At 34.7% G+C, this 24,363-nt stretch overlaps 2 protein-coding genes and 1 non-coding gene across 5 annotated transcripts in view; all 3 read right to left on the bottom strand.

The window, feature by feature from the left end:
* Window positions 1-3,039, bottom strand: part of LOC580814 (histone-lysine N-methyltransferase EHMT2) — a 52,542-nt gene extending 49,503 nt beyond the window's left edge. For 2 of the 3 annotated variants that reach the window (XM_030997990.1, XM_030997991.1), the window contains exon 1: window positions 2,974-3,039. In XM_030997990.1, the coding sequence (XP_030853850.1) occupies window positions 2,974-3,021 (48 nt within the window). In that variant the 5' untranslated portion in view covers window positions 3,022-3,039. The remainder of the gene's footprint in view (window positions 1-2,973) is intronic. The other variant, XM_030997993.1, reaches the window with a different exon arrangement.
* Window positions 3,040-6,195: 3,156 nt separating this feature from the next.
* On the bottom strand, window positions 6,196-6,277 carry TRNAS-CGA. Its single transcript has one exon. It is a non-coding gene; the product is annotated as a tRNA-Ser (tRNA).
* Window positions 6,278-12,594: 6,317 nt separating this feature from the next.
* LOC100892740 lies at window positions 12,595-17,344 on the bottom strand. Its single transcript, XM_030997069.1, has 6 exons — window positions 16,522-17,344; window positions 15,873-15,998; window positions 14,974-15,116; window positions 14,395-14,475; window positions 13,625-13,863; window positions 12,595-13,112 (listed from the first exon to the last, which is right to left on the bottom strand). The coding sequence occupies exons 1-6, from the start codon at window positions 16,952-16,954 to the stop codon at window positions 12,977-12,979; spliced, it is 1,158 nt and encodes a 385-aa protein (XP_030852929.1). The 5' UTR covers window positions 16,955-17,344; the 3' UTR covers window positions 12,595-12,976.
* Between the last annotated feature and the right edge of the window lie 7,019 nt (window positions 17,345-24,363).

Genomic DNA, 24,363 nt, shown 5'->3' with positions numbered 1-24,363 from the left:
TGCTCTCGTAGTTTTTAATGATTTTTTTTCTCGTTACGATCACGTCTTTGTTTGGGTTCGTCCTGGCACGCATTACAGCTAATTACGAGCACTGCGCATTTTTCCGAGACTAGTCTGAACTTGCCTTGCAACAGCTATCCGTATCGAAACTTCTTGTGATAACCAAGTAATTTTCAGCTTTTAAAAGAAGCATGCGGTGTTCAAAATCAAAGAAAAAAATATCTATTTTGTCTTTTAAAAATTATTCGATCGGTATGTTGTAAAGAAGTACTTTTTAGAAAGCCGTTTTATTATTCAAACATTAATGTTTCTTTCAACCTGATTTATTAATCCTGCCGAGAGTCCCGGCCAGTACAGTAGCTAGCTAGCAGCTACATGTAGCTGGCAACAACAACCCCTTGGGTCGAACTGCTTTGCAACCCATATTTATATCAGCAGTTCGGATTGATTCAGGATGAGCTAGAATATGATTGGTAACAATTAAATACTTAAGTTTTAAGGTGGATTGATTTTAGTGGTGTGCAAAACTGCAATTTCTTACATATTTCATTATTTTTTTCGGAGCGTCGGTTCTCAAAAAACGAAACCGGGACCCGACGGCAACGGTCGGGTCCCGGTGTGATCGACCGTACCGACTCAAGCCTATTATTTACAATTTCATAACTTTAGACTCGATTTCAACTTCGACAACGATCATTGAATATTCCAGGATTGCATATGCTTCCAATATGTTCATTTAAACCAAATTCATGACCCCATACCAAAACCTTGTATTACCTTTAACCCAATCATAATAATGGTATTAATAAAAATATTTATAATGTCAAGACTTGTTAGATTTTCGCTATCAATAAATGAAATCTGTGATTTTGAGAAAATTTAGTACAACATCTGCCTGCCTTGGACTTCCTGCTTGATGAAGGGGTATGCAATCATTGTGTATATACTCGGGTGTTATGTCGTAACATAAATCTGTACCATGTGGCGCACATTGTGTGACTTGCTCAGTGAACATGAAGGATTTGAGGAAAATAAGACGGGAATAAGAAATTTTGTATTTAGATTGAGATCACTTATAAGGCCAAGTAACATAACTTATGAGCTTATCGTCCCACGCCCGCCGCCTCCTTTTGTTTACTATTTTATTTACTATTCAGAAGAAAAAGAAGAAAATTAGCACAACACCAAAAGGCTGTGGTGTACAATTAGTATAATTAGCTTCTATATCTAATTCAAGCTGAACTCTTGAAACTTGCTTAAAGCAAGTGGACTAAATTAATACAAATCATTTGTTTTGTCCTACATTGCATCAGTATACTGTACTCAAATACTGAATAAATATACCTTGGCCAGCCATATTTAGCATGGCGGCCATCTTGAAAAAAAATAGCAAAAAAATAGCAAAATAGTAAATAGTAAAGCACTGCCTCCTCCTTTTTTTGAAAAAGTCTGGACGAGAAACTTTTACTTGGCCTATTGGCGATCCGTAATTAGCAATTGGGCCATGATGCATGCCAGCTAAATCTAAAACCTTTTCTCCATGTTCATGTTTTAGACGTATTCACACTTATACCTCAAAACAGTCAGAGGCTCCAAATAGTCGAGATTACACTTTGTAAATGTTTAGGTTCTTTGAAGTTCTTCTTTTGCTTAGATGTACTCAGATCTTTTATTTCATGGCAGTACTTAGCGGTTCTGGGGGATTAGGAGGGGCTAGAAGCAGCCCCCCCCCCTCCATTTTCGCAAGGCACATGTAGAAAATGAATGCAAGAACCACTAGGCACTATAAAGCTCCCCCAATCATATGTTTAGAACTGATTCTGCATATATATATATATATATATATATAGTCTATATGGAAATACTCAAAATAAAAAATGGGGAGGTGGGCTTAAAAAAAGGGGCGGTAGGGGACAAGAAACAGAGTCAATTTCACTTTAAAATGCAAATGAATTTCCTTGGGACTGATTTCATCTGTATGTCAACTAAGAAAGAAATAGGAACAATTGTTTCAACAGCATGGTTTAATATGGCAAATTCAACCACTTGCAGTTTTAAAAAAAGGAACAGGCCGCATTTTATCTACTTTTTCATTCTCATTCATTCACTCATTCATAAATGTTTTTTAAAAGAATGAATAAAGAAATAAATAAAATCACTAGTCAGTGGACAAAAGGCTCATTAAATGATTAATTTATTATGCAAGCAAAATTAGTACACACATCACTCTCCCCGAGTCTCCTCCTTATTCTCTCAAGCAATAGCAAAATAGCAAAATGACGACAATTAAGCGCAAAACTGGAATTACTTACAAACAAGAGTAAATTTAAAAGTCACTTGATGAAACATTCATTTAAGAATTAAGTTAATGAAACATGAAGTCATGATAAAATAATTTTTTTAATAATTTTTTGTTCACTTAAAAAAAAAAGAGAGAATCTAGGGTCTATTGATGCCTACAAAGTAAACAAAAAAGACCAAAATACTTTTTAAAGTAATTTGGTGATGGACTTTTGGTTAGCTTCCTGCAGATCACACTCTTGCTAAAATTCGAGGTCCGGATGCATGACGCCTATATGACCAGGCATCAGTACAAACTACATTACAGTCAGTGGGCGAAACTTCACAGGTGCTGATCAGAGAGCCAGAGAGAGAGAGAGAGAGAGAGAGAGGCGTGACGCACGCCATCCGACCTTTGATCCGCTGCTTCACTATTATCATCTTCACCATCGCTCCACTGCACTGGCTTTGCGACATGCACACCACGTCAAAAATCACGCATGCTCACGGGCAATGCCGATACGAACCCACTGGTCGTACGGCACAGATTATAACAAAATTGCAGAATAACACCTCACACGATACACCCATACAGCACCATTAGTTATTGATCTACGAAAAGATATAATCGTTTGTCATGAAACTCATGCATTAGCGCAAAATATGGATTTTTATACCCTAACTACTCCTCACCTTTTCGTTCGTCGCCATGTTGAGCAAAGCAAAACCGATATCGCGCATGCGCAACAGCAGCTTGGATTAAAACTTTACTTTGAAGTTTTAGAAGTTACCCCCGATAGCAGGTGTTTTATTTATTTTCTCTAAGTAGGCCTAATACCATGATTGTCGTGACCATGTAAACGATCAAAAAAGTAATGTCAGTGTTTTTATTTTGAGGAAATGGGAAGAAATATAAGAAAGCGCTCTAGTAATCGACAGCAAGAAGAAGAAGCATAAACAATAATTCCACTGTCACATATAAAATTTTAAAAAATACTAAATGATAGAGAATAGACTTTTCGAAATTAAGACACTTTGCAAATTAAAAGTGTAGAGCTATATTTTGAACAGAACATGGTACTGTAGTATGTATGTAACCATCCTATCTTCCCATATGTTGTACATTTGTATCCCTCTATCATTAATTTTTCATCACATTCCATCACCATCACCATTCCCTATACCTTCTCTCATCCGGTCATGCGATTGAATTGTGAAAGAAACGATGTGGAATCAGTCAGAAAAAGTTGATCATGTAGCAAATAAGTATTGATTTGTAATGCAAGGTCTTGGAATCATCAACATGATAAGAAATATAAGCACTGTACACAGAAAGTGATGTAAACTGGACTACACAAACATAGTATGGCTTAAAAATGTGGTCCTCGTTTTTAAGCTGTTACATCTCATAATGAAATATTATGAAGGCATTTGAAAAGCCATGCCTTTTCATTAGTATTATACTGATAATACCGCGCTTTTTCCATAAGGCCCAAGGCGTTAACAGTAACAATTACGTATATATAAAAAGAAAAATAATCTTACAAATACAAACAAAAACAAAAAATGTGTTTTCAAGGCCTTTCTGAAGGCAATAACTGAGTGGTAGATCATTCCAGTATTTGAAATAGATAGACCTACAGTAAATGTATGTGCGAGTAACTGAATATACGACACAAAGAGGCTCACTGACTGACCTCAATGCCCTGGTAAGGGGCGTCGCTAACGGGGCGGGTGTGGGCCGTGTGACACCCCCCCCCCCCCCCTATCAGGATATTGTCGGTAAAATTGCGCTGCCATCGGGAAACATGAGAAAAGGCGGGAGGGAAAAATGAGAGGGAAAGGGAAAGAAAGGAAAGAGAAGAGAATATCAATTAAAGAGACAATAATCTCATATAACAGCATACAGTGTGTAGTATGTACTCTCCATTCCAAGTTGTTTTAGGGACACTGAATATAAACTGATGAAATGTATTATGTTTTGTTGTAATGTAATGTTTACCATTCCAACTATTTCTTGCTTTGAATTCAAAGGTTTGAATGAGCATGTTTTGGGTATGACAGTAACCAAGCCCTAGTAAATTCTAAAGTGTGTAAAATGCATGTTCATGGAAGAAAGTTTTAAAGAGATCTCAAAGTGTATATCTATACAAGTCGTGAATATATTCTCTAAGATCAGTAGGTATTTACGAGGTAAAATTTGTACAATGATGGTATTTAATGTAACATATTGACAAGAAACAATCAAGTAAAGAGTAACAATTTGAAAATAATTTACTGGTATCACTAATATTTTGCCTTTAAATTTAGTAGATAATGAAACACTGGGTCTTTGCACGTCCAAACCTATATGGACGAATTATTGTTAGTTGTTGGGTGGTTTAAAAAAAAGACCGTTGATTAGCTTGATTTCAGAGTGACAGATTTAGTCTGTGAAAGTCTTTGGATAAATACAAAGTTGATCATTAGCTCTACTAACACCTTCAAAACAGATCATAAAAGTAGAACAATTCTTGTGATAAATCATGCAGTTGAATGAATAACCAAAATCATGCAATAGCTTATTTGAAAAAGGAAAAACATGTGTGTGATCTTGATACATTACATAGGACTATAATAGAAACTCTCCTAGAGTCCGAGTAAGATTTGTGGGTACTCAGAAAGAATTACACAGGTGGGCAGGTCGTGTGTGTGCGCGAGTGTGTGGTGGGGGGGGATTCCTCAATTAGTCCATGTTATGGCTAATTGGCATTCACACAGATATATAAGTTACACAAATTGATCTGGAAAAATTACAACAGAATTCGTGTATTTAATTTTTTTGAGGAGGAAAGGAAAATATCTTTAGGTTCTGAAAGGGTAAAGTCGCAAAAGGTCATGATGTAATTGAAAAAAAAAGGAAGTCCAAATCCTTTTTGCATCGTCAATTACCAAAAATTTGTTGTGAACTGAAATGGCTCATGTTACAGAAAAAACTAAGTTTGACTGACATGGATTATTCGTTCACTTATGGTTGGCATGGCAACCAGAAATTATGTAATTGTTATTTCCCGGTAGAATGTGATTAAAAGGCAAAGAAAAAGACTTATCACAGTGATCTGGGCACATCATTGAATTTGCCCGGGGTGCCCCTCGGGCCCCGGGCTTATAGGGTTCAAGTGTGTTTTTCTCTCCGATGTTTTTCCACACTTGCATTATCATAACAATGAAATCGCTCATAAATTATTGTTCACCTCTCCCCAGAACTCAACCTTCTTTTGTTCCTCCTTTCATGTTCATCTCATTGTTCAGTATGATTGGTTAAGCCCTTATTTAATATTCATAGCAGCTCACTTATATACACAGATATCTATGTACATTCATGTACCTCCATTGAGTCCTTTCATTTACAAGCTCTGTTATTTGAATATTTATTATTTACAGTTGTGATACAAATGTACATATAGATATAGTTATGCAAAATGGCCCTGGGGTTGGGAGCATGCATAATCCCAGGCAGTCCCCCACAGACAATCAAGGATTAAAATATTGGTTTCTTGTTCTCTGCAAGTTAGAGCCACGCCTTGCCTTAGCCAGTCGCGGATCCAGGATTTCTCAGGGGAGGGGCCCATTTTTTTTCCCTCGAAAATTTGCACCCCCCCCCCACAAGCTAAAAAATCACGTGTTTTTACACGTTTTTTCAGGGGAGGTGGGGCCCCTGGATCCGCCACTGGCCTTAGCTGTATAGACCTCTCTACAGAAGTAAGACTTTTAAATTAATTACATTTCAACAGCTGAGCAGGATTATTTTTGTTTTTTTGGTAATAGTGTAAAGGGGCAACTTGTAGGAAATATCAAACGACAAATCGCAAGACTTTACTGCAGGACCACAACAGGAAATTACATTTTATCCCAATATTGAAGGTCAAAAATAATCGCTGCGAGCAGGGTTCGAACCTGCGCGGGGAGACCCCATTGGATTTCGAGTCCAACGCCTTAACCACTCGGCCATCGCAGCTGTATAGACAAGATATAGTCAATGAGAACCCTACTATCAAACCGAGTAGAAATATGAACAGGTTTGTTAGTTTGAAATAGACATTTTCTTCATGCAAGACTTTGTTTTCGAATTCACAAATGTATTCAAGGTTTATAAAGGCCTTTGTATTAATAATTATTTGAGACGATATTTTTCAGAGATTAAATATAGCAACAACATAAAAAAAAAAAAAACTCGTCCAAAGAAACTCAAACAAAATGACATTCACAATCAGTCGCTAATAACATATTTCATCTTTTAAACAGAACTTAAAAACAAAATATATATATACTTAATGAATGGCCACCTCAACATCTGATTCAAAAGATAATTCATTCTCCAAACAAGACGAGGATACACCGTTTCCATTCCTACATGACCACCTCAGTATCATTAAACAAACAAAAAATGAAGTATTCACTGTTGGCATTAACGAAAGCATTTTGCAATATTTCGCTTTTGACTTTTCCCCATTTTCAGATGTATTCTGCAAATTCCATGACTGCTTAATCATAACAAATGGGTGTCATTGTAAAGGGAAATAAGAAGCCTTTTCAATATAACATAAACGTATGATAATATAGTAACAAGAGAGATAATAATAATAATAATAATAATAGTACATTTATAGAGCGCAGAAACTATCCAACATTAGGTATATATACTGCGCTACAAGAGCTCCTGATATGCTTAGATTTACGGTACAGTTAATTAAAAAGAAGTGTTTTCAGTTTTGACTTAAAGACGTTTACAGACCTGAATTGCAGAACTGTTTTTGAGAAGTTTTATTAAAAAGCACAATTTCATCGACGAGGGCGTTGTGGTAGCTAAGAAGCGTTTATATACAGTGTGTATGAAAAATGTACCCAATTTCACTAGCTTGTAATTAAACGTTATAACATAATGTGCCCTTCAATAATTTCAACTGATACTCTGTTGGCCTATATTGATATATTCATAATTGTGCTGCTATGCACGATTGACTGAGCAGCAGGCTTTTCAAAAAGTATTGTCAAAATCCTCTTGTACCAAGTTTGGGCTGAAGCAAGGAATGTGGGTCAAAAGTCATCATGTTTTTTTTAATTTTTTTTCCATTTTAAAAACAATTCTTCACTTTTTTACATTGACTATTAGGCAGTTGAAAAGAAAAGGTTTTAATATCAAACTCAAGGAAATGCTTATCTAAAGTTAACTGTATGATATTCTATTCGTTATGATGATTACAAAATGTTGACTTCATTCGCACTCATTGAGTGATACAAAATGGATTTTAAAAAAAATTAATGAAATTTTACTGTCAATTCCTTCGATACTTTTCATGTGAGTATAGTAAAATTTGAGTTTTCATTCGCTATTCGAGATAAAAATGTTATGCTCCTTACGCGTGTGAAATGGCGCAACGGACAGAGAGAATTAATTTTTAGACAAGAAGTTAGTAGGCTGTTCAAAATAATCAAAGGTTATCCTATTATGGATTGAAACAAGTTTCTGTGAAAGCTGTACTATCCACTGCATCATTCATTTTTAAACAATGAAGTAATGAAAAGGATTTAAGACCAAAGAAGCACATGCATATATAATATGATTTGACCCACATTCGTTCCATCAGTCAAAACTTGGTACAAGGCGATTTTGACAACATTTTCTTTTCAAGACCCTGGTGCTAAGTCACCCCTGTCAGAAATATTTTGAATTTGGTATCATTTGACAGAAAACAAGTTACTCGTTATAATGAAATATATTTCAAAGTCATTTTGGTTATTACTTTTTAATTAGGAGCTACCAAAGTTGAGTACACTTTTTTTTTGTATACGCACTGTATGACATGACACCCACCTCATACACATTTCATTTTTTGAGAACCAGAACCAAAAGGGCGTTAAAGGTAAAGACCAGTTTTGGAAACGCCCCAATTTCAAAAAATGAAATGGAAGCTCTCATTACTAATCATGTGAAAGAATATGTTTTGACTAATACATGATGATAAAAAAATTTGCCGGGAAACCGCCTACTAATTCATATATTTGGTAAATTTGTTTTTCTCATGGTTTGTGAGAGATATAGGGTAGTCCCATATACATCTTTCTGTGTATAGTGCTTGTAACTTTACGAAGAATGGGCCAAATTTCTTATCATTTTGATGATTCCAGAACCTTGCAGATGCTAGATGCTAGATGATCAACCTTTTCTGATCGATTCCACAACGTTTATTTCACAATGCAATCGCATGACCATAACTGGTCTTTACCTTTAAGTTTGTGTTGAAGTATTATTTTAGCTTTCAACAGACGATTTACAGTAATTCCAGACAGTACATTATATCTTGTCAGTTATGTGTATTCGAAATCTATAACAAGAGGGAAATCATTAAAAATTGTGCCTGTCAAAAGGATGGGGGGGGGGGGGGGGGGAGGTCAACGGCTTGTAACCATAATCACGTGATTTCTTGTTTTTCAGACAATTAATGCCACGGGGAAGATGGCCCTTACTTATGTCCCTTTTGTGTTGTTGGGGGGGGGGGGTTACTCTTTGCATTTAAAACACTTACCAATTCCAAATGAGGAGTGATAATAACCCTCGTACATAACTTCTTTTTTGGAAATCCCCACGCATATTTTTGTTTGGCTATCTTGCTTGATTACCTTTATTCTTTGTATACAGGCCTACCATTACTCTATATGTACAGTGTATGTTATCGTATGATATTATTCGCCTGGATACTGAATAAATAAGGTATAAGATTATTGAGTGTGTGTGCGTTTACAAAATTATTCCTGCCTTTTGTTTAAAGATTAATTAATCAATAATTGCAAGTTATATCGAATGAATATAATTTATCATTTTACAGAATATCACAGACTTCGACAGTCAGACATTAATTTGTGTCAGAAAATGGTAAAATATTACTCGATAAATCAAGACATTATTTCTTTAATGGAAACAAAATTGTAATGATAATATTATATTGCAAAAAGCACTGAAACATGGAGTTCTGTATCGACTTGTATTATGATAGTAACATTTTATGAGATTTCATTTCATTTTATTGGCTTTTAATGGTTTTCGCCATTAAAAAAAAAATCCTGTTTGATCGCTTTAAAACAAATATGAAAAATTATATATGAGAGGGGGAGGGTAGGATACAATCTAATTTATAGATTACTAAGAGTAAGCAATACGTTAAAGGAATACAAGTGTCACGTGTAAAGCACATTGTATTGGTTTTTATGTTTATTTCAACGCATGAGCTGGGGAAAACCACAGGGGAAAACCCGCTCTGTGAGTATTGTTCTAGAAGACAGTGCTGACAATAGCAAATATTTCTATTTACTACCAAACAAGTTATATTAGCAACGCCTCCGTAACATTGATAGGCTATTGATGCATGCAAATGTACACGTACCTATGCATAATTATGCAGCTGATAATTTATAGCATATAATCATAGTTGTCAGGAGATCTGTCAAAGTGATTGTACAGACCTTAAATGCTCCATCTAATTCTATCTGGATGCAACTCTCCCCTCTCTATCCTCTCTCATTCTTTCTCTCTCTCTCTCTCTCTCTCTCACCCCCTGTCTCTCTCTCTCTCTCTCTCTCTCTCTTTATTTCTATTTTTCTTTCCCCATTTCTCATTTGTTTTTATTTGTTTGCCTTTCGCTTTCCACTTTACATTGTTTACATAGGTATATTTATTGTATGAACAGTTTATTTATGATGAAGACATCAGTTTAAGCTGTGCTAGACGACCCCTATTATGTATGACTTTATGAGACTATGCATAATGAAAGTTTGTATATGTAATATATATATATAAAGATGAACATCAATCAATCAATTAATCAATGCCAATGCTTCGACGCACTAAGGCATTTTCCTTCATTTGACCTACCCCACCCCTCTCCCTCATTATTGTCATTCAGTTTCAGTTCGGTATAGTTTCCAAATTTCACGCTATTTATAATTGCAGACCGTCAGTTTTGTAAACCAAAAAAAAAGTATAATTACAAGAATAACACATAGGCATTTTGAATCAACACAAGTATTTATTAAAAACAAAAATATTACATCACACTAGTTTGCTTGTAGATACTTACAAAATAATGAAAGACTAGATTTAACAAAAAAATGAAAATGAGGATATTAAGTAAGGTAAAAGCCTTGTTTTTTATGTAGGCTCCAGGGGGTAAAACAATATTGTAAGTATTGTATCTCAAACGCATGATACAGCTATATACTATTTTTTAAACAATACAAATGTTGGTATCTTGTTTCATGTTTATAAGAAAATACGTTATGCAACAGAGTTCCATAAACAGTAAAAAAAAAAAAAAAAAAAAATTAAGAACTTATACATGAAAAACGTTCCTCCCTCCATGCATGTAATGAGAAACTTAAGCAAAAATAGTATATACAGTACTTTTCGTGAAGGCGACCATAACAATGGTCAACACTATAGCTGTAAGTACTGACGTTACACAGGAATAACATGTCCATTAACTAAATGATGACATCTTAGAACAACATACCCGATTATAAAAGACACGATATGTTCGATTTCATTATGAAAAAAAAAATCGTTTAATAAGAGTTGTAGTAATTGGGTCTTATATACCTAGGGTAACAAGCGTAGTATCAATACTGCTCTTCTCGTAGGCTTATGCAAGTATAATATTACCCCGGCAATTTCCAGGTACCCATTTACACCTGGCTGGAGACTGGAGAGTGATAAATGAGAATTAATGTCTTGCTAAAGGACATCAGTGTCTGGATAGGACTTGATTCCTCAACCTTGGATTGAGAGTCTCGTGTATTGTATTGTATTTTATTTATTAAACTTCATTGATGTATCTGTTTATAAACATTTATGTCATATAAATCAATTTACAACGCAATGTCACAAATCAATAAACCAACTTACCACGACACTTTCAGAGCATTTTAGTAAATGCGGACAAAATATATTTTCGAATCAGTCGAAGTCTCCATTGTACCATGTCGTAGAGTAATTACTTCTAAACATCTTTTACGTTTTTTTTCAAAATGCCAGACCCCTGAGGCTCGTTCAGATACGACGCGGCAAGTGCTCGTTAAGCCCACGTACAGTACGCTACGATCTTGTTACGATCTGATCGCAGCTAGGGTACGTCGACGCCCCCACAAAAACAATAAAAGCAAAGAAAATGCAATACATTTTCAATAATTCATTGCATTTCCCCCCGACCCCCAACATAAAGAAATCTTCTACGTGGGCATGCCTTGAACCATAATGCATGGCCCTACATAGGAATTTTTCCTATTGGGGACTGGGGGGGAAATGCAATGATTTATTGAAAATTTATTGCATTAAGTTCTTTGTTTTTTTGTTTTTGTGGAGGCGTCGACGTACCCTAGCGCCCGCTGCGTACCGTCATGATTCTTTGGCTAAGCAATGGCCTCATTACTGTGAGCCACCAGGATCAAAACCATGTCGATTGGCTATATTAGTGCCCTTTTATGAGGCATTAATCCCCATTACTGTCAGTTATGACTTAAGGACGCAGGTCCCCTTGTTGATTAGCATAGTAGCACACACATGCTTTAGCAGTCACACAAAACAAACACTCCCCAATTGTCATTCAATAAAATCTGAGAATGTTTACTATTATCTAGATCTATTAGGAATAAATCATTGTCAAAATCATTCAATAAATTGGGGTAAAAATAATTATTCCACCATTATGACCAACAGTGTAGATCGTATAGTGTGCGGTGTGCTTAACACGTAAGAAAAACCGGGGTAGCTTTTTGCGGCAGTTTTCCGCGCCATATCTAAACATGCCTTTACTTGTTTTTTTATTCCATACAGTACTTAAATGCTTCGTTATCAAACATCATAATATTGTTGCAGAAAAAGTAAAGCTTAAAGAATACACACTATATTCTCATTGGTATTTTAGTACAGAGTACCACCTGACAAAGAGAATGTAATACATAGTAATCACTATAATCAAAATGAGAATCTTTACCTGTTTTTTAGGAGAATAAATATATTGTAAGGTAGTTTAATGTCTATGTCTACACATAGGCAAGACGTTTGGTTTGAATATATTCCAAAATTCTGACTCGTACAAACCATGGATGATAATGAGGTGAAAAAGATATGAATGCAATGATGACGCTGAAACACATGTATTAAAGCATTAAAAACTGAGAAATATCGGCCAAAAGAGGGCGGGGAAAAAAAAAAAACATTCAAATCTGAAAAATATCGGCCCAAAGAGGGCGACAAAAAAAAGTTTAAAAAAACAAAACTTTTCCGACCGACCGACCCATGTTTTGGCACCCAAAGGGCAATGCAACAAGTTTTTATTTTAGGCCTTATCATCACCTCTTAATGTACGATTATGTACATGCTAACGGGTAAATTGAATTGACTTATTGATTTCTCTAATGTCGTCATCTTCTGACATCTTTTCCCCGAACATTATGCATGTGCATTAATGTGACATTTACATTCGGTACATTTTTCCAATACAATATATGACATCATATATAAAAGTATTAAAACACGATAGTAATAAGCTAGTCGGCTTGTAACCCTCTTTATCTAGTTTTATCGTTTTGTAAATACATTGTCAGACATTATTATTGTGTAATATGTTACAGTAACCAATATACATGTATATTTTTACACATTTTACTCATTTAGACGGATTTCGCGATCGACAGCGTTGATGCCATGGTAACTAATTTGCTGTCTGTATTTCAGGATGTTGTTAACGGTTTTCTTGCAAGCCCACTTGAAGTAATCCTGCCAAATAGGTGTCATCATACTATTTAACAAAATACAAAAAAAATTGTAATTAATGAAGAAGTTATGGTTAATCTCGTAGATTTTCTGTTGTAGAATACAGGTTTAATGATAATAGTAATAATAATAGTAATAGTAATATAAATAATAATATAATAATAATTATAATTATTATTATTATTATTATCATCATTATTATAATCATAATCATTATCATAATAATCGTTATCATTATTATAATAATTGTTATTAGAAGAAGAATGATAATGATAAAAACTACACCTGCTCATGTTTTTTTTTTTAACCTGAATTGAGCCAGATTTCCAGAAAGGGCAAACACGTGATAATGGATAATTAGAAGACCGATCACATAAAATAAATTTATTGCTCATTCTAAGTTTTGCACAATCCTATAAAGGAAAATGATTATACCTGTGTTATGACATTCCGAAAAGTATTATGGACGAAAATTCGATTAATTCCAAATTTTTAGAGAAGAAACAAATAAGAGAAAGTATGGAACGAACACATTACCTGCTGAGTTTCAGGTAGAGGCTGGGAACCAAACACAATGCATCAGATGCAGCATAGTAGATCATCTCTTCTGTTAATGGTCGACTCTTCCAGATATCTGGTGTGTGTCGCATCTTCCGTTTAATTGCATCATCGTCCCTGTGAGGGGCTCCCTCTCCGAGAAGCTCCAAAAGAGCTTTGAAACCAATTCGGTAGGTTCGGTACCGGTTTAATTGTTCCATCAGAGTGGTCATCGCAATCTGCATGTAAACATGAGGAAGAAATAAGCAAGTAGAGATGTTTTTTTAATTTAATAATTAATTCTACAAGATGACAAACATGATTTTAATTTTGAACATGCAAACGTTCCGGATCAATAAGTGCTTAGATCATATTTCTTTGTAGTGTCTTCACCTGTAAATGTAATGGAACTGACTCTAAGGGATGGGTACAAAAGATACCGATACCGGAACCTATAAGAAACAATTTATTGAGACTATGGACAAGTAGGAAAACCCGTTCCACAAGGAAGTATACGAGGGCTTCATAGTTCGTGTTATAGTGTGTTGTATTGTGTTTACCTCTTGAAAATGGACGAGCGGTATAATGAACTTGTAATGAACAAAATTGTGGTTTCTATATGTATGAACTGAATTGATATCATATGATATGAAATTATTCGATGTTATTCGATATCATTTGATTTGATTTGATTTGATTCGTTTTCATTTGATTATTTAATTTGTTTAGTGTGATTTGATATGATTTAAATTGATTTGAAAATGACTTACCGACGTATCAAACACGTTCTTGAGTATGACACCAAATTCATTGTGCAGTGCATGGGTGTCGCATTTGCAGTCGTGGATCACCTGAATAGAATGAAACAAAATTGTACTCCAACTATAACCTCATTCTGTTACTTGACCATGACGTCATTCACTGCCATGTCATATTTTAGTCTAATTTGTTCATCACATTTCACGAAAAGAAACGATGGCGTAACAATTATAAACTTGTTTTCAACTGTAGTTAATGCTCAGGGCTTTAAGATTGTGTGTTTTCTCTCTCTCTCTCTCTCTCTCTCTCTCTCTCTCTTTATAGTAACAAGATAATTATATTGAATGAAAATAATCAATACTAATAGCGCTTCGTTCAATAAAAGTAAAATCGAAGTTAAAGAGTGAAGCTAGATTTGTATTATATTTTGTTTATATATATATCTTTCTTTTATCTGTATTTTTAAAAGTAAATTTACTGAATGACGTCACATGAAATGGTATAAGCAAATATTACATCTTACAATCATGAATGACATGAATTATGTGACTACGACAAAAATAAGATTTCCTGATAGGATGACGGCATACCTTAAGGATGCTGTTATGTTCTAGTATCTTCTTGAGACTAGAGTTTCCTTTGAGAAGCTGAGGGTTCTTGAAGGCGTCAAAGAGGAATGCTTTCCCGTCCCAGGTCGAGATCTGAACAAGAGTCAGGCATCCTCCACGTTCCCCTGTTAAGAAGGACAAATCAGGATATAACAGCCCAATAAAGTATGTTCATATATAAGACAATCCAAATTTTGTAAAACATTGATTTGTATGGAAGCAGAAACAACAAAATCGACGAAAATTTGAAATAAATCGGACCAATAATTTGAGAGTTATGAATGTTTAAAATATAAGCACACGAAACGTTGGTCAGTGAACTATGACATAGTCACCGACAAGTATTCTATTTCTCGTGTACAACAACAAAACTTATCATTAATTTCTGTTTATCGTCTTTGTCTTACTTCTAGCGTCGATTGCTATCAAGATAACTAAAAACGGTGTATAATTTAAGATTTCTGAATTATCAAACTGATAAAACAAAATTGACTAAATCTTGCTGGAAAAAACATAAATAAAAATAACCTCAATAAAAAATGTTTTCAAATAAAAAGGAAAAAGAAGAAGAAAAAAAACATGATCGAAAAAAATATTTATATATCTAAGGTCCCTAACCCTAGAATCGCCACTGATGGACAACTGAAAAGCCAATGACGAGACATACATGCACCAAAAAAAAAAATACCTCTTTTTTTTCAATTACATGAAAATCGGACGTTTGCGAACTCTGAGTTCGATTAGCTATAAAATAACTCCAAAACGAAGACGGGCACATTTGACACACAGTAATCCTTGCCTGAAAAAAAAAATCCATTATGCTTTTTCGAGTAGTTTAATAGAGATTTGTGTGAAATATAATTACAAATACGTGTACATACCTAAGTTGACACCTTCACAATCGAGTCCAATGACCACACTCTCTCTTCTAGACTGGTCAAGGATCGGATCAAGAACTCGATTACAGTCCCTCATTGAATCGATAATTTGGGTTTGACTGAGCACATCTGAGAACAAATATTATTCGCTTTCTGCTTAGAGAGGACATCATTTAGAAACATTGAGCACCCGCCCATGATCCAAGTCCCATGATTTTTATCGAGTAATCAATGTAAATATCTCAATTACATGAACATGAAATAACATTCTTCATGGCATAACCACTCATGAAACAAATAATAATAATAAACAAATAACGAGATGATGTATTTGTACATGTTAAGTGTACCCCCTCTCCCCCCCCCCCCCCCCCCCCCGCCAGCAGACCCCTATATGAATGTAGGGATTGAAATTTATATGTATGGATTGAAATTTATATGTATGCATTAAATCATCAAACTCGATGCTTCTATTGATACACTACTACACGATACCATTATCTTCAATATTAATTGGTGAAGGGATAATAGGTTTGGTGACAGTGTAAAATGTGTAAAAATTAATATGTGGACCCAACTGTTTTAGAGTGAAATTTATATCTAAAATAAATTTATCAAATATTAAGTACGAATGTATTTTAGGCCTACTTACGAAATAAATCATTTGGTACGCCCAAAGCGGCAGCAGCCAAACCTTTTCTCACATTACTTGAAGGGTGTATCTCCAACGCTCTCTTTCTAATGGCTGCATTGAAAACATCCTCCGCAAAGCTATTACCTCTTCTCACATGGCTGCCAGAGATTGTGAAGTACTGAGGCATACTTCGGATGAATCTTTCCAGATCGTTACTAGTTGCTAAATAGAGATCGATGTTTGGTATGCTCTCGACCTTATTATGTGAGAGAACGCGAGGAAGGAGCGATGATAAGGATCTGCAGGTAGAGATGACCTCCAGGACTGCTGAAATGATGCGCCCTGCGATCTCCTGAGGCACACCGCTAGGGCTTCCTGTATCCTGGAAAAATTGCTCTGGACCTAGATCTAGAGACTGAGCGACGTCCCTCCTGCTCAACATGGAGTACATCGTGATGATCAGCCGAGGGTATGGAGAAAACTCTTATCAGGACTTTCCGAAGATGCGCGGTACTCCGAATGCCGTTGACTTTCAGAATGCGGGTAACTTTTATTCTACTCTGACATTGTGGCTTATTTCATAACACATTCTGATACACCAACCATCATTCACCAATATGACGAAACATTACATTCTAGTACCACCCAACACCGACATATTTCGTAACTATTGTCGATTCAAGTTCATTAGTCCATATCATTTCCGTCAATTACTTTTGTATAGAAAATCACACTGTCATAGACTGGATATTATGATGTGTCATAATTAATGTGATGTCGAAATGTACGTAGGCGATAGAGTATTCATGTCTTCACAAGTTTTTAATCCGTTTTTTTGGAAGTCCGCCAGAAAGACGAGAGGAAAAAAAGGTTAGTGAGTGTTTAAGCAAAATCCGTCTAAACATAAGAAAGCAATGAAAATTTGAAGTTGCAGTCTATCACACATAATAATGTTCACCTCTGTGTCTGTAACGTAGCTTACAAGGTCCCATCCCATTTGCTCTGTACTTAAAAACATCAGAAATTTCTATTTTCCTTCATGACTATTTTCCTTTATGACTATTTTCAATCATACATGCACTCTCTACGTATTATTGCAAATATGTTTCTGCATGAAACGAATATATTCCGTCATCAATGACTAAGAAAATTAACGTTAATGAAGTTTTCTGTACAGAACAAATTGGAGAGGACCTCGCAAGACAGGTCACAGTGTTGCCAATTTGAGTTTCACTATTGACGATCTCAACAATTCATAACTTTCCTACTTTTAATTCGGTGATTGCTCAAATTTTTAATAATTATTTTGTTAATCTTGTTTGTCTGCTTTTATTAATATTAGCTAAATATCAGGGTGGAATTCCCCTTTATTGTTTTAACAGCGTACAGAATTATGCTCTATACAGATCCCGTGCCAAGGAAAAGAAAATTAGATTAACACAAGTTTCGGCTATGGTTTGCACAAATGAAACACTACAACCAATTTTAAATGCTAGAACAATTAATAATTCTGATTAGGTTGAGACTAGTAAACTGTTATGTATGGTCTGTCCTATTTTATGGAGCAGAAACATGGACAATAAACAAGGCCATGGAAAATAGAATAACATCTTTTCAAATGTGGATCTACAAAAGAATGATGAAAATATCCTGGAAACGAATGAAAACCAACAATATTGCACATGGCAGGGCGTAAACAAATTGCACTAGTAGGATTAGTTAAGGAGAGAAAAATCAAATGCTTTGGTCATGTTAAAAGGCACCAAAGCCTCTTAAAGGATGTATTGGAGGGAAGTGTGGAAGGAAGTACACCTAGAGGGAATCAGAATCAACTGGGAAGTGAATGTCAAGAACTGGAGTGGACTAAAACTGCAAGAGTGCACCAGAATGGCAGAAGATAGAGTGAAATGGAGAGATGTTGCAATCAACCTCCTTTTAAAGATGGAGACAAGAAACACACAGATCCATACAAACAACTAGGCTGCAAACTCACCTATACAGTGCGTCCCGAAAAAAAAACTATACACTTTTGAAATGGCTGCCGAATAAAAAAATATATGATTCTGGGGGATTATTTTTATATGTATAGCAAGCCTATAAACTCAGCTTTCATATGACACCAAAATGTTCGAAAATAATTCATGCTTGGGTGAGCACTGCTCACTTTTGTAAAGGGTATGAAAATTAGGTTGCGCAGGAATTAGCCTTCCAATTTGTGAGAGGTAAATCCTTTGGAGCTTACGGAATTGAGGATGATATGACCAATTTATGATCAATTGTGATGAGTTTGGGTTTGCTGAGTGAAATTTGTAGTTTATGGGATTAACATTTTATGCATGAGTGAACAGGAATTGCATTTGTTATTACCGTATAGCAATGTAACTTTCCATGGTAGACTCAGTGGAGTTTTCATGGGAGTCAGGACGGGGTGATGGTACATGGTGCAGGGGAGGTGAAATGTAGGGTAGGACTTTGTTTGGTAGATGGGATTAGGGTCAAGAGGACATGTATGCCCCTCCCCCCCCCCCCTCTCTCTCTCTCTCTCTCTCTGCCTGGGTGTGCTTGTGCATATCTTGACAATCCATTACATTCAGCTATCAATCACTTAATGAACAATGAACGGTATCAGTCAATCAGTCAATCAATTAATCAATCAAGCATTCAATCACCATTCAGTATTTCAACCAATTTAATCATTCAATCATAATTAATCAATAACTCAGTCAATCACTCAATCTATCAACCAACCAACCAGTCATTTTAGCACTTGAGTTTCTGTAAATGGTAAATGGGTAACCTTAAGAATAAGTAGCCAACATCTGTGATATTCCTCTTTTCAACAAACCGTATTTGAATAATCAATTTACAATAATTTTACATAATCCCCATCTGGTTATTAAGTAAATTAATGAGATGTTCAACTAATCTTACAATAACTGAAATGTGGGGTGAATGTTTTTATTCAAAGTCACAGATGTAAAAAATAACAGTTTGTAAGATGGAAATTACAACATGTACCATCACCCCATCCTGACTCCCATGAACACACCACTGAGTCTAACAGGGAAAGTTAGAATCCTACAATAAAAAATAAAATTCCTGTTCACTCATGCATACAATTTTGGTTTTATAAACCATGTAATTCACTCAGCAAATCATGAATGTATCATAATCACCCTCGATTTTGTAAGCACCAAAGGATTTACCTCTCACAAATTGGAAGGCTAATTCCTGCGCAACCTAATTTTCATACCCTTTACAAAAGTGAGCAGTGCTCACCCAAGCAAGAATTATTTTCAAACTTTCTGGTGTCATATGAAAGCTGAGTTTATGAGCTTTTCATACATATAAAAATTGTCCCCCAGAATTATATATTTTTTTATTCGGCGGCCATATCAAAAGTGTATAGTTTTTTTTGGGACGCACTGTATTATCATCACCTTTTAATGTACGATTATGTTCATGCTAACGCGTAAACGTGATTTATATTGACTAATTGTAATTTGAATTGATTTATTGATTTCTATAATGTCGTCATCTTCTGACATCTTTTTCCCGAACATTATGCATTTGCATTAATGTGAAATTTACATTCGGGACATTTTTCCAATACAATATATGACATCATATATAAAAGTATTAAAACACGATAGTCTTAAGCTAGTCGGCTTGTAACCCTCTTTGTCTAGTGTTATCGTTTTGTAAATACATTGTCAGACATTGTTATTATAAAATATGGTACAATAACCAATATACATGTATATGTTTACACATTTTACTCATTTATAGACGGATATCGTGATCGACAGCGTTGATGCCATGGTAACTAATTTGCTGCCTGTTTTTCAGGATGTTTTCAACGGTTTTCCTGCAAGCCCACTTGAAGTAATCCCGCCAAATAGGTGTCATCATACTATTTAACAAAATACACAAACTATAATCAATGAAAAAGTTATGATTAATCTCGTAGATTTTTTGTTGTAGAATAGATGTTTAATAATAACAGTAATAATAATAGTAATATTAATGATGATAATAATGATAGTATTAATAATAATTATTATTATTATTATCATTATTATAATCATAATCATAATCATAATAATCGTTATCATTATTATTATTATTATCATTATCATAATGATAAGAAGAAGAATGATAATAATAAAACCTAGACCTGCTCATGTTTTTTTTTTTTAACTGAATTGAGCCAGATTTCCAGAAAGGGCAAACACGTGATATTGGATATTTAGTAGACCGAACACATGAAATAAATCAATTGCTCTTTCTAAGTTTTGCATAATCATATAAAGGAAAATGATTACCCGTGTTATGTTATTCGGAAAAGTATCATGGACAAAAATTCTATTAATTCTAGATTTTCAGATTTTCAGATAGGAAAAAGTAAGAGAAAATATGGAACGAACATATTACCTTCTGAGTTTCAGGTAGAGGCTGGGAATTAGACACAATGCATCAGATGCAGCGTAGTAGATCATCTCTTCTGTTAATGGTCGACTCTTCCAGAAATCTGGTATGTGTCGCATCTTCCGTATAATTGTATCATCATCCTTGTGAGGGGCTCCCTCTCCAAGGAGCTCTAAAAGAGCTTTACATCCAATTCGGTAGGTTCGGTACCGGTTTAGTTGCTTCATCAGAGTGGTCATCGCAATCTGCAGGTAAACATGAGGAGGAAATAAGCAAGTAGAGATTTTTTAAATTTCACAATTAATTCTACAAGATGACAAACATGTGGGCTTTGGGGGGGGGGGGGGAGATCCAAACGTTCCGGATCAAACTCAAAAGTGCTTATATCATATTTTTTGTAGGGTCTTCACTTCACTTCCCGACTCTATGGGATGGGTACAAAATACGGGGAAAACGGAGAATTACCTTTATCGAAACCTTTAAGAAACAATTTTTATTGAAACATGGACAAGTACGAAAACCCATCATAAGGAAGTAGACGAGAGCTTCAGAGTTCGTGTTCAATTGTGTTGTATTGTGTTTACCTCTCGAAAATGGACGAGTGGTATAATGAACTTGTATACTTATGTGTATATTGGTAATAATCCAAAATTGTGGTTTCTATATGAATGAACTGAATTGATATGATATGACATGATTTGATTTGATTTGATATGATATGATATGACATGATTTGATTTGATTTGATTTGATTTGATTTGATTTGATATGATATGATATGATATGACATGATTTGATTTGATTTGATTTGATTTTCTGTGAAATGATGTGATATGATATGAATTTATGTAATAAGATATATTATGATTATCTTTCCATTCTGGACTATTTCTTCGTTTATGGACTATACAAAAATATACATAATGCCATCAATCCCAAATTTTTCACGAACATTTAAAAAAATTCACTTATTTTGCTTTATAATAACGTAACAAAACTTTCGGTAAAGCAATATTCGGAAGAATTTCTATGTCAGAGTATATGATGCATTATGAATGTAAACTTATTTTGATTCTTCTAAGGCAAAGACGCGCTCATCCCGTGCAGGGCTCCAGTTTCCAGTGGGACGTGTTCATCGGTCTATTACATCAGTCTATGGAGACTCAACTAATTACACGTTATGAAACAATGTTATTCAACGTTATGATTCTCTGTATGTTTGTAAATGTGAGCAAAACGAATTTCCAATATTGGACAATAAATTGAAATTGAAATTGAATTGATTGAATTATTGATTGGTAGAAACATTTGGAATCGTTTCTTTTTTCCCTATCTTTTGTAAGAACAAAATGATATTTCTCTCAACCTCTCTTCATATGACCATGATATATGAAATTATTTGATTTGACTTGATTTGATTTGATTCGTTTTTATTTGATTTTTTTAATGCGATTTGATGTGATTTAAATTGATTTGAAAATGACTTACCGACGTATCAAACACGTTCTTGAGTATGACACCAAATTCATTGTGCAGTGCATGGGTGTCGCATTTGCAGTCGTGGATCACCTGAATAGAATGAAACAAAACTGTACTCCAACTATAACTTCATTCTGTTACTTGACCATGACGTCATTCACTGCCATGTCATATTTTAGTCTAATTTGTTCATCACATTTCACGAAAAGAAACGATGGCGTAACAATTATAAAGTTTGTTTTAGCTTTATTTAATGCTCAAGGATTTAAGGTTGTTTTTTTTTCTCTCTCTCTCTCTCTCTCTCTTTAATAACATGCCATGCAGGCTAACAATATTGTGATATTGAATGAAAATAATCAATACTAATAGCACTTTGTTCATTAAAAGTAAAATCGAAGTTCGATAGTAAATTTCGATTTGTATTTGTATTATTATTTTCTTAAATCTTTGTTGTGTAATTCTAATTACTTTCTGTTATTTGTATTCTTTTAAATGAATTTACTGAATGAAGTCACATGAAATGGTATCAGCAAATCTTACATCTTACCGGAAGATCAGGGTTTTTATACAACGACAAAATAAGATTACTGGTAGGATGACGGCATACCTTCTTGATGCTGTTCCGTTCTAGTATCTGCTTGAGACTAGAGTTTCCTTTGAGAAGCTGAGGGTTCTTGAAGACGTCAAAGAGGAATGCTTTCCCGTCCCACGTTGAGATCTGAACAAGAGTCAGGCATCCTCCACGTTCCCCTGTTAGGAATCACAAATCGGGATAGATCAGCCAAGAAAATATGATTGTTAAAATGTTGGTAAATTCATTGCAAAGCAGTACAAGGTTCACCTCAGACTTGTGGAAGTTCTGATTCAGTAGCTTGTTGTCACAGTCGGCAGATTAAAGTAGTTTAGTTTTGTTTCTCTTATATATATAGGTGTTCCCCTCTTATTTTTGTTAATTGTTTATAATAATAATAATAATTATCCTTGCTTATATAGCGCCTAACATTGCAGCTGATTACGCGAGCTGCGTTTCAAGGAATTAATTCCTACTACCGGTACCCATTTATATCTATTTGTTAATATGTCAGTTTTTATAATATGTTCCTCTCTATATTGTTCATTGTTTATATCTACTTGTAAATATGTTATATGGACCTCGGCTCTTGCAGCTGAGCCTGGAATAAGGTCTTGAATTGAATCGAATTTAATTTAATAGTCTCTTCACAGGACAATCAAACTTGATATAAATTGGACCAATAATCTAAGAGTTTTGTATGTTTGAAATATAAAATCACTAAACTATGCGAATTGGACATTTTAATAGCCAGTGGACTGTGACGTAGTCACCGACAATTATTTTTTTATCCCGTTTGTCGTGTACAAAAATATTATTAATTTCCGTTTATCTCCTAACCACCTTCTTCCTTTCAGCATTACCTAAGATTTATTACGACTAGCAGGTCCTCTAAAGAAGAATTTAGTAAGTTTGTGTGTTGGAACAAACAGGAAAGTTGTCCGGGACTACATCACAGTGGCATTGCTGATTCAGTTATTGTAAAGTGCCCATACGTATAGTGATTACAGCTGTCAACAATTTAGAGCTTTCTTATTTTCCGTTTTTTTCTTCTTCAAAGTTTCACAAGATTGCTACTCTGATTTTTCTGCAGGGGTGGCGGACTGTTTTCCTAAGTAGGGGCACCAACAAAAAAGGTTACTTTCAGGGGAAATTCTCGTCATGTTTTTAATATGAGGCTATTTGAAGAGCGATCTCTGTTAGGAGAATTTTTTGGTGATATTTTTTCTTCTTCCAAACTGACATAAAAAGAATGAGAAAGCTCACAAATTATTTGCTTCACTTTTACCAGAACCAAACCTTTTTAAATTCAAGTAAGAATCACTGCCGCTAACGATAACGTCTGCATAATAAATGGCCGTACACTAAATTATATATATATA

The sequence above is a fragment of the Strongylocentrotus purpuratus genome, unplaced genomic scaffold, assembly GCF_000002235.5.
Source record: "Strongylocentrotus purpuratus isolate Spur 01 unplaced genomic scaffold, Spur_5.0 spur5_scaffold_4, whole genome shotgun sequence".
Classification (NCBI taxonomy): Eukaryota; Metazoa; Echinodermata; class Echinoidea; order Camarodonta; family Strongylocentrotidae; genus Strongylocentrotus; species Strongylocentrotus purpuratus.
The sequence above is the reverse complement of the archived record's forward strand: the minus strand, read 5'-3'. Positions and strand labels throughout refer to the sequence as shown.

Bases quoted from the DNA above. Each gene is read 5' to 3' on its own strand.
- LOC100892740 (XM_030997069.1), bottom strand. From the start codon at position 16,954: ATGTACTCCATGTTGAGCAGGAGGGACGTCGCTCAGTCTCTAGATCTA. The intron at 15,999-16,521 runs GTAAGTAGGCCT...ATTTGTTCTCAG, and splicing joins CGTACCAAATGATTTATTTC to ATGTGCTCAGTCAAACCCAA. The intron at 13,864-14,394 runs GTAAGTCATTTT...GTTTACATGCAG, and splicing joins AGAACGTGTTTGATACGTCG to ATTGCGATGACCACTCTGAT.